The sequence below is a fragment of the Phalacrocorax carbo genome, chromosome 1, assembly GCF_963921805.1.
Source record: "Phalacrocorax carbo chromosome 1, bPhaCar2.1, whole genome shotgun sequence".
In the NCBI taxonomy this organism is placed as follows: domain Eukaryota; kingdom Metazoa; phylum Chordata; class Aves; order Suliformes; family Phalacrocoracidae; genus Phalacrocorax; species Phalacrocorax carbo.
Genome location: NC_087513.1, coordinates 53577298 through 53590672, shown reverse-complemented (window position 1 = coordinate 53590672; position 13375 = coordinate 53577298). Strand labels below are relative to the sequence as shown.

Genomic DNA, 13375 nt, shown 5'->3' with positions numbered 1-13375 from the left:
TGTGTAAATAAATAGCACAAGACAGGGGAAGGTGAGGTTTTTTGTTGTTTTTTTTTTTTTTTCCAGCACCTGTGCTGGATTACATTATGTGAAACTAGGACCTCATTTATGACATGTAAGACTTGTTTGTTGCTGACTGGAACTCTTCATTACCGCCACATGGCAAGAGTTTACAGTGTGCTGTTATGCAGCTGAGTCATTAAAATATTTAAATAGTAAGTCTTCTGGTCTATTACATTTCACATGTTACACCCAGTAGTGTATTGTGCTGACTGCCTTCTAGTCCTGCAGCCGCAGAACTTTTTGCCTAGACTTTCACTTGTATTACTTCTAACGTAGAAGTATAAAATACAAATTTGCCAGTGCTTTCATGTCTTTCACTACTTTATTGACAGAGACCATACCTTACTGATTTCTTGTTCTTTTTAATTTTTTTTTAATTTATTATAACTTGTTCATCATCTTTTCTAGATACACAAGCACCAGTGGTCCCATACTGGCACTTGCCTGGCTTAGGCATTATCGTCTACCTGCTGAAACAGAGCACTAGTGATTTCTTCAGTTACTATGATAGCCATCGTCAGAGTGTTAACAAATTGCAAAATGTGGAGCAACTCCCACCAGATGAAATAAAAGAGGTAATAGTTCTTCTGACTCAGTAGTCTCTGTATTGTTTGTGACTTAGACATAGCTGTAACAGAGACTCCAAAGCATCTTAAGTAAAAAGTAAAATAAATATTAAGTAAAAAGTTCCAGATCTTGGCATATTTCTTTCTGCTGTTGATGAAGGGGTCCGTAGAATGAGTGACCTAAAACTTTGGGGAAAATATTGGGCTTAACTTTGTAAAAGTTGTGATTTTCATTACAGTTGCTTGGGGATAAATATAATTTCTCCATTTTTTAGTCAGCAAGGTTATGCAAATTCAAAATAGCACCGTTTTGAAGAAATAGTAGCAGACAAGGAAGTTCTAGATACTGGCGAGTAATTTTATTTGCTTATTTCTTTTGTTGCTCTGTGATTTGCTGCTATCGTCTTGTTTTCCTCTTCTTATCACAGCTGTGTCAGTCAGTTATGCCAGCTGGGGTTGACAAAATCTCCACTACCCAAAAATACGTTTTGGCAAGGCGACGCCTGGTGAAGCTGATAAACAACCGAGCCAAGCTGCTTTCTCTCTGTTCTTGTATCCTTCTAAAATTGAAATGACCCTCAAGGTGGTGCTCCAGCAAAGCAGAGAAATAGGAACAGGTTCTTTTTACCTAGATTTCTGACTACTTCGAACAACACTTTTTGCAAAAAGCAAATTTGAAATACTGAAAATTAAGTTAGGAGGGAGGGTATTGTTCTCCAATTTTCAGAATGTAAATATTTTCAGGTTAGTAATTCCCATCATGGAGCCCCTGCTAGGACTTCCTGCAACATGATAATGGAGGGGTTATTACAGCCCAGCTCTTCAATTCAGTATGCAGACCCACTAAACATTCACACAGGTACAAGTGTGGTGGAAGAAATATTTTGAAAAAGAACTTTGAGGTGCCTGTCAGAGTAACTGGAGTTTCCAGTCTTATCGTCAACCTTGCATAAACCTGATCTCATAAACACCAGTAACTCTGGAAAATAACTAGTCACGCACAAACTAATTGCCTGCAGCAGATCAGAATTTTCCTCTGAAACCTTCTTTGGGAAAGAGGTGCTCTTGCAGGCTTACCTGTTGTAACTTAAAGCTGGGGATGGCAGTAACATCACCTCAGCTTTAATTCACTGTCTCTGCCACTGAGCTATTGTTACAAATCGCATGAGTGCTCAAGTCTGCTCTGGTGCAGTGTTGGTTTAAAGCCTCTGCAGGGTGAGTAGCAGTCATGGAAGTAACCTAGCTAGCACTGCACTGAAGCAGGTAACGAGGGCGCTGGCGATCGGTTACCAGGCCGTAGCAGTGGGGGTGAGAAGCTTCTGCTGGAGGGGGTGACAGATGGTTGAGCTAACATCTTCAGCTGCTTCAAAGTGCGTAAATATGCTCAGATAGTAAATGTACAACCTAAAGACAACAAAACTGGACTCCTTCACTCTGATGTGTCTACAGATATTATAGAAACATGTCTCTTCATTCTTTGGCGTCATCTGGAACACTATCTACTGCACTGCACACCCACTGACTCCCAAGACCCACTGCTGTCCTCCAGGATGTCGTTTAAAAAAGGAAGGCTGCAAGGTAAAATTTCTGAAACATCAGAGTGCCTTTGAGTAATTTCTGATGGTTAACTTCAAAACTGACTTGCTACTATTAATGTTGTGCCATTTGTATTTAACCAAAGAGATTTTGTTTGGATTTGGCATACCTTTGGATTTTCCGCAGGAGAATTGGCAATACAAATATTGTTGAGTCATAGGCTTTTGGGTTTTGTCTATTACACATCGCCTGCAAAGGAAAGTAATATTAACTATGTTTTTTAATTCTGTTGTTCAAACCGAGTGATGTTCAAATAATATCAATAGATCAGTCATTCAAAACAATTTACAGGAAAATATTTCAATATAACAATCTAAGGTGAAATTAAGAACTAAAATTAATATTGGTGGTTTAAAAAGTATTTTTAGAATTGTAGGCACCATCAATTCACCAGAAGATTTAAAGTTTGTTGCATTTTGGTTTAAAAAAACAAAAATTAGGAATGGAATGAGTCAGAAAAGGAGAAGTGATCTGGGGAGGAGCTTTTTGCTTAAATTGCCGTGTTGTGTGATCAAAATTATTTATGGCTCTTACTTAACATATTTTCTTTAAATAATTTAAGTTAAAAAAAAAAGTGTCATTTCTAATGCACAAGGTTACTGACCCATTTGGAACACTGCGTTTTAAACTGATTCTGTAACTTGATGTGGAGAAGATAGCATGGGACAGCCGACATAATTCTAACATCTTGTTTTCTTCCACTAGATTCCTTTGGTTCAGAGCCTAGCCTGGATTTCAGTAGCGGACTGAATCGAGTGAGCCAGCATGATATAGAACAGGTGAGATGTAACAGTCTACTGAGAAGTACAGGATGCACTTGGTTACCATACAGCTATTGAGAGCAGTCTGACTGTAGTTCTCCCACCTCTGAACGACCTGTGGTAACATCAAGAGGATATAACTTAATTTAGGATTAATTAAATGTTGCAAAATTTTTGTGGAAAGTATTGCGAAGCAGATAGCAGTTGTGCTGCTGCACACATATTTTCAAGTCTCGATTGATATAAAAAGGTAAATGAAAAATGAGATAGACTTAAAAAAAGAAATCAATCATTCTTTTTCCTCTTGTAAACCAGTCAAATTCTATGTATTTTTTAATAATAGCTTTCTGAAAACATCGGTTATCCTTGAAAGACTCGCAATATGAGGGCAGGATTCCCAATTTTCTGTGATCCTATGACTGTTTACTACAGGTCAGCTGTGGCTAGGCTCTAGAGAAATCTGATCAAAAAGGGTAACAGAACTGAGGAGATGAAAGAAAACGTGAATGCTAGCAAAGAAGTAATTTCTGCTTACACAGTGATTTAATAGTTCGTGTGAATTTGATGCAGAGGTGGCAGAAAAAAATTTATTAGTAAATCCTACTGACATTTCTACTGCTGTTTGTGCAGAAAAAATGTGCTCAAAAACCTGTGCAGTCTCAAGTACCTTTATAATATATCTAGAATGATAAGAACGCTTCTGTTTTTTTGTGATGAGGCATCTGTCTTTTATTTCATTTGTTCAAAAGTAAGATATAGAGTAACATCTTGCTAAAATACTTGGAATGTAATTTTTTTTTCAGGGATTGTTTACTTATGTGTTAATGATAAAATATTGTCTATGCACATGGACTCTTAACTCCTAAACAGTCCTTAAAGGACTAGAAAAACTTTATTTGGAATAAGTGTTGGTATGGCTATAACTGAAGAAGCTGAATTATATAAGACTGTTTAATTCCTATAACAGGAACTTAATTCCCAAAACTTGGAGAGGTTGTAAGGTAGTAATATTTGGATAATCTGTAAATGGTCTGAGTCACCCAAAAAACCTCTGTAGAAGGGCTATCCATTATAAAAGTTAAAGAGAAAAACTTAAGGGAAGAATGCAGGTAGTCCTTACTAGGGGAGTCAGAAAAAACATAATTTTGAAAGTGGTTTAGCGAATAAATCATAGAGAAAGGGTTGAAAGGTAGTTGATGATGGATAAGCTGACATTCCAGAAAGAGAAGATTTTGTATTGATGACTGCAACAATTCTCTGTTCCTCAGCTTCAGATTGAAGCTACAAACAGCTTTGGTGAATCTCTGCAGAAGAAACTTCTGGATATTGAAGGGTTATATTCTAAGGTTCGGTCACGATACACCTTCATTCAAGCTCTTGTTAGACGCATCCGTGGCCTCCTAAGGATATCAAGGACCTAAAGGACTGTGATACATGTTGCTTGTCCCTTGAAGCAATGTACTAGGGCGGGCAGGCCTTCTGGATCATCAGATTTTCTAGATCATACATTTTCTAAATAATGTCAAAAATATTTTGTTACTTTTTTTTTCTTATCCCTGTGGATCAATTTTGTGTATTCTTTCCTACCGCTCCCAACTTGACAGGAGAAATAAAGGATTCTTTTTAACTGAGTTATGATTAATGTAAAATTTCAAGCAAGTTTCTAATGGAGGACTGTTGTGGTTTAACCCCAGCCAGCAACTAAGCCCCACACAGCCACTCACTCGCCCTCCTCCACCCAGTGACATGGGGGGAGAATCGAAGAGTAGAAGTGAGAAAACTCCTGGGTTGAGGTAAGAAAAGCTTAATAGTTGACTTAAAGTAAAATAGTAGGAGTAATAATAATAATATACAAAGCAAGTCATGCATGATACAATTCACCACCTGCTGGCAGATGCCCAGCCCCTCCCCAGCCAACTCCCCTTAGATCTGTGTCCTGAGCATGATGTATATGGTATGGAATATCCCTTTGGCCAGTTGAGGTCAGCTGTCCTGGCTGTGCCCCTTCACGGCTTCTTGTGCACCTCCAGCCTCCCTGCTGGCAGGGCACAGGAAGCTGAAAAGTCCTTGCCTAGCATAAGTATTACTTTAACACATCAGTGTGTTGTTGTTGCTATCAACATTATTCTCACCCTAAATCCAAACCACAGCACTAGACCAGCTACCAGGAAGAAAATGAACTTTATCCCAGCTGAAACTTGGACAAGGACATAAAGGAAACAAAAGAAGTTCCGCAGTTGTGATTTTACATTTATGGATGCTTTCAGAGGAAACTAAAACGTCTGTGTCTGTTTATGCTGTTCTTGCTTCACACACAGATTTCATGAAAACAGGGGTTTCGAGTCACAGAGTAACAGAATGGTAGGGGTTGGAAGGGACCTCTGGAGATCATCTTGTCCAACCCCCCTGCTTGAGCAGGTACCCCTAGAGCAGGGGGCACAGGAACGTGTCCAGGTGGGTTTTGAATGTCTCCAGGGAAGAAGACTCCACAACCTCACTGGGCAGCCTGTTCCACTGCTCTGTCACCCTCACAGGAAAGAAGTTTTTTTCATATTGAGGTGGAACTTCCTGTGTTCCAACATGTGCCCATTGGCCCTCGTCCTGACACTCACCCTTTAGATATTTATAGGTATTTATGAAATCCCCCTTCCATCTTCTCCAGGCTAAACAAACCCAGGTCCTCAGCCTTTCCTCATAAGGGAGATGCTTCAGTCCCCTGATCATCGTGGTAGCTCTCTGCTGGACTTGATCAAGCAGTTCTGTATCCTTCTTAACCTGGGGGGCCCAAAACTGGACACAGCACTCCCGATGTGGTCTCACCAGGGCAGAGTAGAGGGGGAGGATAACCTCCCTTGAGCTGCTGGCCACACTCCTTTTAATGCACCCCAGGATACCGTTGGCCTTCTTGGCCACAAGGGCACAGTGCTGGCTCATGGTCAACCTGTTGTCCACCAGCACTCCCAGGTCCTTCTCAACAGAGCCACTTCCCAGTAGCTCAGCCCCAGCCTGTACTGGTGCATGGGGTTGTTCCTCCCCAGGTGCAGGACCTTGCACTTGCAGTCCCAGCACTCACAGCCAGTGTAATCACTCCTCAGTGTGGCTTCCGTGTGAAAGGTGATCATTTTTGCACTGTGAACTGCTTGTTTCTGCTCCCCCTTGCCCTGCCATTTTTCAGCTGACAGAAGTACAAGCTGTTTCCCCTTTGCCTAAGTGTGTTGAAAGACAGAAAAACACATGGGGAAAGTCATGAAGGTGACTGCCTTGGGTTTGGTTCTTAGGGCTTGGGTGAGTAAAGTTTTGTGCTGTTCTCACTGGAACAGGAGTATAACGACAATAAAATGCATGAAGAGGAAGCCAACATGCTTAGCGGTACGTTGGTTCTGTTAGATTGTTTTCATATGAGATATTCCTAGCTCCTTGTCTCTATTTTTTTTTAAATAAGTCTAACTACTGATTATTGGTAGGCGATCTCTTGGATTTCTCTCTTATTACAGTGTCTGGTCTTAAAGTCCAGTTCTCCATGTATGCCTCGTAAATTCTGTCTCTCCTGAGCTTGTTACTTAGTATGTCACAGATTTTTAGGATTTTATACTTATTCATCCACACAAGCTAATTACATAAACTACATCATCTTTTTATTCAGGGATGATTCTACAGCCTTGCTATCAGATGATGGTTATGAGCTGTTCCAGCTGGGTATTAATTGCTCACACAGTCGGACTTTGCCTGCTGATTCTCAACCGGGGTGTTCTTGTTTCCCCGCCACCTCGGTGACAAGCAGGGAATAACGTACAGAGTTCCTCAGAGTTCCTCCCCCTCCCCCCTCCGCCGCCGCCTCAGTTCCACGCGTTCCCCAACGCGCCTGTGTACAAACCGCTGGGCGGGGCTCGGCTCGGCGTCAACAAGCCCCGCCCCGGGGCCGGCGCACGCGGAGGCAGCGGGAAGCAGGGGGTGCCGCCCCGCCCCAGGCACGCGCGGAGCCCAGCACCGCCCCTCCCCTCAGCCCCTCGCTTCCGCCGTCGCAGATTCGTCACGCTTTCGTTCCGGGTCGCATTTTTTTATTTTTTAAATCTTTCCTCCCTTTCTCCTTTCCCTCCGGGTGCATCCCCGGTGGGGGGTGGGGAGTAAGGAAAGCCCTGCGATCAGCCCTTCCCTTCCTCACCGAGGGCGGGCGGGTGCTGTCCCGGCTTCGTGTCGAAACGGCGAGGCGGGGGAGGGAGCGCCTCGTTTACTCGCCGCGGCGTCCGACGTGGAGCTTGCGAGCGGCGGCGCCTCGGCGGCGGCGGGGCCACCGGAACGACCCGGACGGGAGCGGGGCAGAGCAGGGCGGACCGGAGCGGAGCGGGGAGCCCGCGGCGCGGCGTAGCGGCTCGACATGGGTGAGGAGCGGGCGGCGGCCCCGGTCCCGGTCCCGGCGGCGGGGCGAGGGGCCCCGGCGGCTCCCGGCGCGGTCTCCGCCCGGCGGCGGGAGCGGTTGCTGCCCGCCTGCCCTCAGCCTGCGCTGGCGGCGCGGAGCAGGCCCGGCCCCGGCCCCGGCCCCGGTCCCTGGCGGCGTTGGGGTTTCGGGCGCTGGTGAGGCCGAAGCGGCTCACGGCGGCGGTTCCCGCCGTGCGGGATTGTGCGGGACCGTGCGGGCAGCACCGCGAGAGCCTGGTCTGGGGCAGAGGTCGTCAGGCTGTGGTACGGCTGAGCCTTGCCTGAACTAAATTCTAGTTCAGGTGCATAGCGGGTTGGTAACAAGGAATTGATGATGAAAAGAGTTTTTGTGGAATAATAAAGTAGAGGGAGTAGCGAGAGGCCCTGAATGTAGGGATTAACGTGAATCTGTCCTGTTGCAGGTGGTGTCTGAGCAATGTTTTAGTGGGAAAAGCATACTAGAATATAAGAAGAGGGAATGAGAGGTGTCTGGCAGTAAGCAGAGTTGCTGATTGAGAGGAAAGAGTTACCATCCTTCATGGATCCCATAGTAGCCGCCTTCTTGAAATGCTTCTATTTAAATACCTTTTACAGCTCGGTTCTGTTATGGTTATTTGCCTGCCTCACAGGAAACAGCACCTTGAGCAGCGCTATGCAAACTGGCAACAGATGGTGCCCTGTACCTGCTCTTTGGCTTCCGGGTCTGCAGCGTGCTTGGCTTCTGGGGTGGGATGGGCTCGGAAGAAGTAAAGCTCCTTGCTCCCTCCATTCCCTGGAAAGGCATCACAGACGCCTAGAAAGGCAAACACAGGGAATAATTTTTATCTTTAATTTTATCTTTAATTTTTATCTTTACAATTTAACCTCTTCCAATAAGATTTTGGCTGCAGATCTTCCCTACTTTGTCTCTTCTCTGATGTAGTTATCAAATGCGATTTTAGCTTTTTTTGGTGTTTCATTACCTTTTACAGGGTTTAGGTGGATTTACAAAATTATTATTTAGCGTTAGATATATTTGTTATGGAAGATAACTGGAAAAAATGTCATTGTTACTGGCTTAGAACATTAGTATTCTTTCTACACTTAAAACATCTAAGAGGCATAAATCAGATATTAGTCTGGCCACAAGTAGTCTTACAAGTATTTAAAGAATAAATGAGATGTTGGGGCAAGCCAGTTTTGGAAAAAAAGGGGGGGAAGGCATTTAAAATCAGCTCCTAGGCTTCTCTGTAGCATTAAAGTATTTAATTTAGTGCAGGTTCTTAGTTTGTAATGGACTGTGTTTTAACACATACCTACTAATTTGTACTTCATTTTAAGAAAAAAGTGATGGTCCCGTGGGAGACCATAAACATCAGAAGGAATTCTTTCAGGCCGCAGCATGTCCTTCTTTAGTCTCTTGCACTGAAAAAGATAGAGTCCCATAGAAACAAAAAAGAAGTTGGCTCAGATTTTGGCAAATGAGAGAAAAGGAAGAAACATCCTAACCACAATGAGGAAGCTTGATGCTGATGCAACGTGATTTTGCTGGATTGAGCTACCATAGCAGCGTAAAACCAGGACAATATAACGTGGTTCAGCTCACAGGTATCTGGGTGACAACCTGAACATGTCTGTTTTCACTGGAGAGAAGAAATATATTGTTGCTCAGTAAGAAACGAGGTTGATCTGTCTGCCTTTCCCTATCCTCCGTATTGCTAGCTGACATTGAAACATCTTTCTGCTCTGTTTTTTCTAGGGGGCTTTTTCTCCACCATCTTTTCCAGTTTGTTTGGAACTCGAGAGATGAGGATTCTCATCCTGGGGCTGGACGGAGCAGGAAAAACAACCATTCTCTACAGGTTACAAGTCGGAGAAGTTGTTACCACCATTCCGAGTAAGTGATTGCTTCCTTAGTGAAAACAGTCACTTTGCCTGTAGCTCTAACACATAAGCTTTGCGACCTGACCTTGCTGTGTGTTTCCTTCATAAACAAAAACACCTTACATTGTGGGAGCCTTGCACTGTTGTATTTAAGAACTTTTTTGCATAACAGGCTTGCAACATGCTACAGAAGTGCTACATAAAGGAATGTTTTATGCTCCACTGCTGAATGCGAAAAGTAGTTGACCTTAAGATTGTTACCATGATTTGGCAGGCTTTTCCTGATAGGTAAATGTTCAGTAAGTGGCAACTGTTGACTATGTAAGTCTTTTGTCTCCAAATACAAATTCCAGAAGTCATTATTATTGTACAGAAAAAATTTCACCTTGCTGTCAGTAAATCACACCTATTTAACTTTTTTTTTGACAAGGGTCTTCAGTTTGTTGTGTAAACACTTCTGTTTAAGACAGAGAAGAAATCAGATGGTTTAACTTTACATTATGTAGGAAGCGTGACAAAACTCAGTGTGAGATCTCATGGAAGGAGAGGATGCTTATTTTAAAAAACGTGACTGATTTCACCAATTGCCTTAGCATTCGTGCAGCCATACCCACCTGTTCCAGACACCCGGCTGTGTGTGCCAAAGTGCCCTGGCTCAGGATCCTCGGGAGGATCGCTCCATGTAACGTGAAGGAGAAGGGATGCTTGGCTTTTGAGTCCCTGTCACGTCTCTTGGGTTCCTCCTAGCTGGCCACAACAAGCTGATTTTGGTCAGGTCTTTACTACCTTTTATAAGGCAGCAGTTTGCTGCGCCATAATCCTTTTGCCTTAGGGCTTTGCTTATTTCAGCCCCCATGAATTTTAGGCAGTCTGTGTCCATCGTTTGCTTCCCTGTGTTGTGCTTCTTTGGGCTGGCAGGAGAAGGAATGACACATGTGATAACGCTGTAACCTTATTGCCATCTTCCGATACCACAGCGCTGAGTCTTCTGCTGTGGTCTTGTGAGCGCGCAGGTCTGGTGTTGGCACGAAGGACATATTCCTTAGTGTTTTATTGCTGTCAGTTTGTATACTTGGTTATCAGAACAGGCCATTCCTTTAACTCTTGCTCTGTCAGTTTTGGTGATTTCAGGCACACTTCTGTTCATTTTTAACCACCATAGCATTTGTTACAACTCCCTACAAAATGTTTGCAATGTGTTTTGTTCAGAGAAAAACATTACTGCATTATTTTGAGCCATAAATGTTTGTTGGTGTAACTTCGCAAAGGGTATGAACTTTGTTATGTAGGTACTGAGAATTGTCAGGCCTGAAAATTTTAACTAAAAGTGCTGTAATGTTCTCCAGAAAAATAAAGAAAAATGATCAACAGTGAAGTTGCTTGACTTTGTTTCAGCCATTGGCTTCAACGTTGAGACAGTGACATACAAGAATCTGAAATTTCAAGTTTGGGACTTGGGAGGCCAGACAAGCATAAGGTAATAGATCTCTTAAAATCAAAAGGTACAGTTAAATTTCTCTTAAAAAGTGCTAAATTCTTGGAATTCTCATAGCTGGGACTTTTGAAAATTGCTCGAGTATTAAAATCAGCCCATTCTCAGGAGAGCACTTTCATCTGACAGACTTCAGTTAGTAAAGCCTGTTTTGGAGGCCAGATTAGAAAGAAACAAGTGAATGTTTACACTTGTACACAATTTTTTGCTTTGAAAAAAGACTGCTTGTGTAGTAGGCAATGGTGTAGCATTCTGAGAAAAGGGAGTGAGTGATGGAAGAACATTTAAATATGATTTTGGGTTTAAGAATGCAAAGCTAGGAAGTTGAATTTAGATATAGACAATTTTTTTAGCGAGCTTTACAAATTTCATAATGAGTCATTATGTGCATAACTGCAGTGATCTCTTCAGTACCCGTGTATGATCTTTTCATGATTCCTTTTTGAATGCTAGGTAGTAAGGTGCAGCACAGTTAGTTCATAAGTAAGGTGCAGGTTCCTTCCCTTTTCAGTTTCAGTAAGGTAATTTTGAAAAAGGTGGTTTGTTTTGATCCTTGTTAATGACTTGCCTGCATGAATTTGTCATTTAAGGTTTCTCTGTTTATCCTCCTTTGGTGACCACAATGATTATCTTATGGCAGAAGCTTGGTTATTTAAACTTCCTCTGTTTCCCTGTTCCCTCAGTTACGGACCTGGTGTCCTGCAGGCTGATGCCCAAGTAAACCTGTCCCCAGCACTTCTGTCCTTCCCCTGTTTTCAAGCTGCCTTCTTTTTGGTTTGGGTTTTTTCTTGTGTGTGTTTTTTTTTCTGCACTTGAGAGTACTTGTACTGTTTGTGCCTTTTGTAGCCTCTTGGAAGAGGTCTTCTACTTGCTTCCTGGGGCCTTTCACCCCAGAGACGGTTTTTACTTCCTCTGGGTAATCTGGTTTCCATTATCTGGCTAAAAAGCACTGTTAAAAGTGCCAATGATATGACTGGAACTTATCTTTCTTCTGCAGGCCATATTGGCGGTGTTACTATTCAAATACAGATGCAGTTATTTATGTAGTGGACAGCTGTGATCGAGACAGAATTGGCACTTCAAAATCAGAGCTTGTTGCTATGTTAGAGGTAAGAAAACAAGGATGACAATCATCTTAATAGAACAGAAATTGAGAAATTAAAATATTTTTTGGGGGGAGCAAATGTGAAATTTGATTCAGTGAATCAAGTGAAGCTCAACTTCACTTGTGACACTTCAGCCCTCGGAACAGGGCCGTGCAACGCTTCTGACTGAAAAGCACTAAATACGCTGCAGATGCTTTGCAGTTTCGTGCAGCGGTGCCTGGGCAGTAGGTTAGTTACATGTAGCCTTTTGGTCATATGAAAATTTATCTGTTTGCAAGGACAGCTGCTCAGTATGGCAGCAGTGGCAAAATCAGGCCCTGAAGAATTAACACTAAGCTAATTAGTAGCCTACTATGTTTTGAAGCTGAAGAACCTATGTAGAACAGGGTAATATGAGTAAGAAGACAAGCTGAGCAAAACTTTGGGGTTTGTTTGTTTTTTATTTTACCCCCAGATTCCTGCAAGCTCTTTGCTATGCCTTGTTAAATCCAACTAGCAGCTTGTTTCATAATGTAACAGGCATAACCAGCCCTGTTTGGAAATTGCTCTGATGTGGTATCATGCCAGAATTGAAAGTAAATAGAAAAATTCTTCAGTGACAGATGATAAAGAACAAAAATCGGCAAGCTTAAAATCATTATGATGAGAGCTGCTGAAGTTTCTTCTCATTTTATGTGGTTTTTTTTTTTTCCAACTTACATTAATTCAGTAAAAGTCTCTGTAAAAACTTGAGTAATTCCCCCTTTTTTTAGGAAGAAGAGCTGAAGAAAGCCATTTTGGTGGTGTTTGCAAATAAGCAGGACATGGAACAGGCCATGACTCCCACAGAAATGGCAAACGCACTTGGCTTACCGGCTTTAAAGGACCGAAAGTGGCAGATATTCAAAACCTCTGCAACTAAAGGCACGGGGCTTGATGAAGCAATGGAATGGTGAGTAACAGTCTAATTTTGCTAGCTTCATTAGAAAAATACCTTGTACTATTTTTTACTTGAAGATTGGGTCTGTAGAAAGTTGGACAGAAAAGACAAATTGTCCACGTTAGAAGAGCGAGCAGCTTTCTCCTCAGAGTATTTCAATGTACTTGAACTGACATTTTAGTAAACCGACTTAACCTTTTTCCTAGGTTGGTGGAGGCCTTGAAGAGCAGGCAGTGATGCAAAGCTGGCCCTTGCAAAGATGTTTCAGCTATATCCAACATCCCTCTTTCTGCAGTCAAGTATTTTTAGGCCACAGGTACTTGTAAATAGGACAGAGTTGAGTCTGACTCCTGTAATATGGATGTCTCTCTCGAATTGTGAACCAAGTGAATGTCTGTGTACATTATGATATTCATTTCTTTCTTTCTGTTTAAAGGATGTACTTATGTTAATTTGTATGGCTAGGGAAGGGTTTTCTTGTGGCTCCCCCCCGCCCTTTGGTGGTTTGAGTGGCTACTATAGTTGTGTAATTAAAACACTAATAAAATCTGGAACTGTCAGCTGTACTCATAGATGTGTTGCTTGTTTCTGTG

General features: G+C 42.5%; 2 protein-coding genes across 2 annotated transcripts in view; both read left to right on the top strand.

Moving 5' to 3' along the window:
* Positions 1-4617, top strand: part of NUP205 (nucleoporin 205) — a 56316-nt gene extending 51699 nt beyond the window's left edge. The window contains exons 39-43 of the mRNA XM_064451967.1: positions 472-638; positions 1058-1181; positions 2079-2207; positions 2931-3004; positions 4255-4617. Of these exons, the coding sequence (XP_064308037.1) occupies positions 472-638; positions 1058-1181; positions 2079-2207; positions 2931-3004; positions 4255-4407 (647 nt within the window). The 3' untranslated portion in view covers positions 4408-4617. The remainder of the gene's footprint in view (positions 1-471; positions 639-1057; positions 1182-2078; positions 2208-2930; positions 3005-4254) is intronic.
* A 2585-nt stretch (positions 4618-7202) lies between these two features.
* Positions 7203-13348, top strand: ARL1 (ADP ribosylation factor like GTPase 1). Its single transcript, XM_064451955.1, has 6 exons — positions 7203-7365; positions 9141-9278; positions 10661-10742; positions 11755-11866; positions 12616-12794; positions 12989-13348. The coding sequence occupies exons 1-6, from the start codon at positions 7362-7364 to the stop codon at positions 13017-13019; spliced, it is 546 nt and encodes a 181-aa protein (XP_064308025.1). The 5' UTR covers positions 7203-7361; the 3' UTR covers positions 13020-13348.
* Positions 13349-13375: the final 27 nt, after the last annotated feature.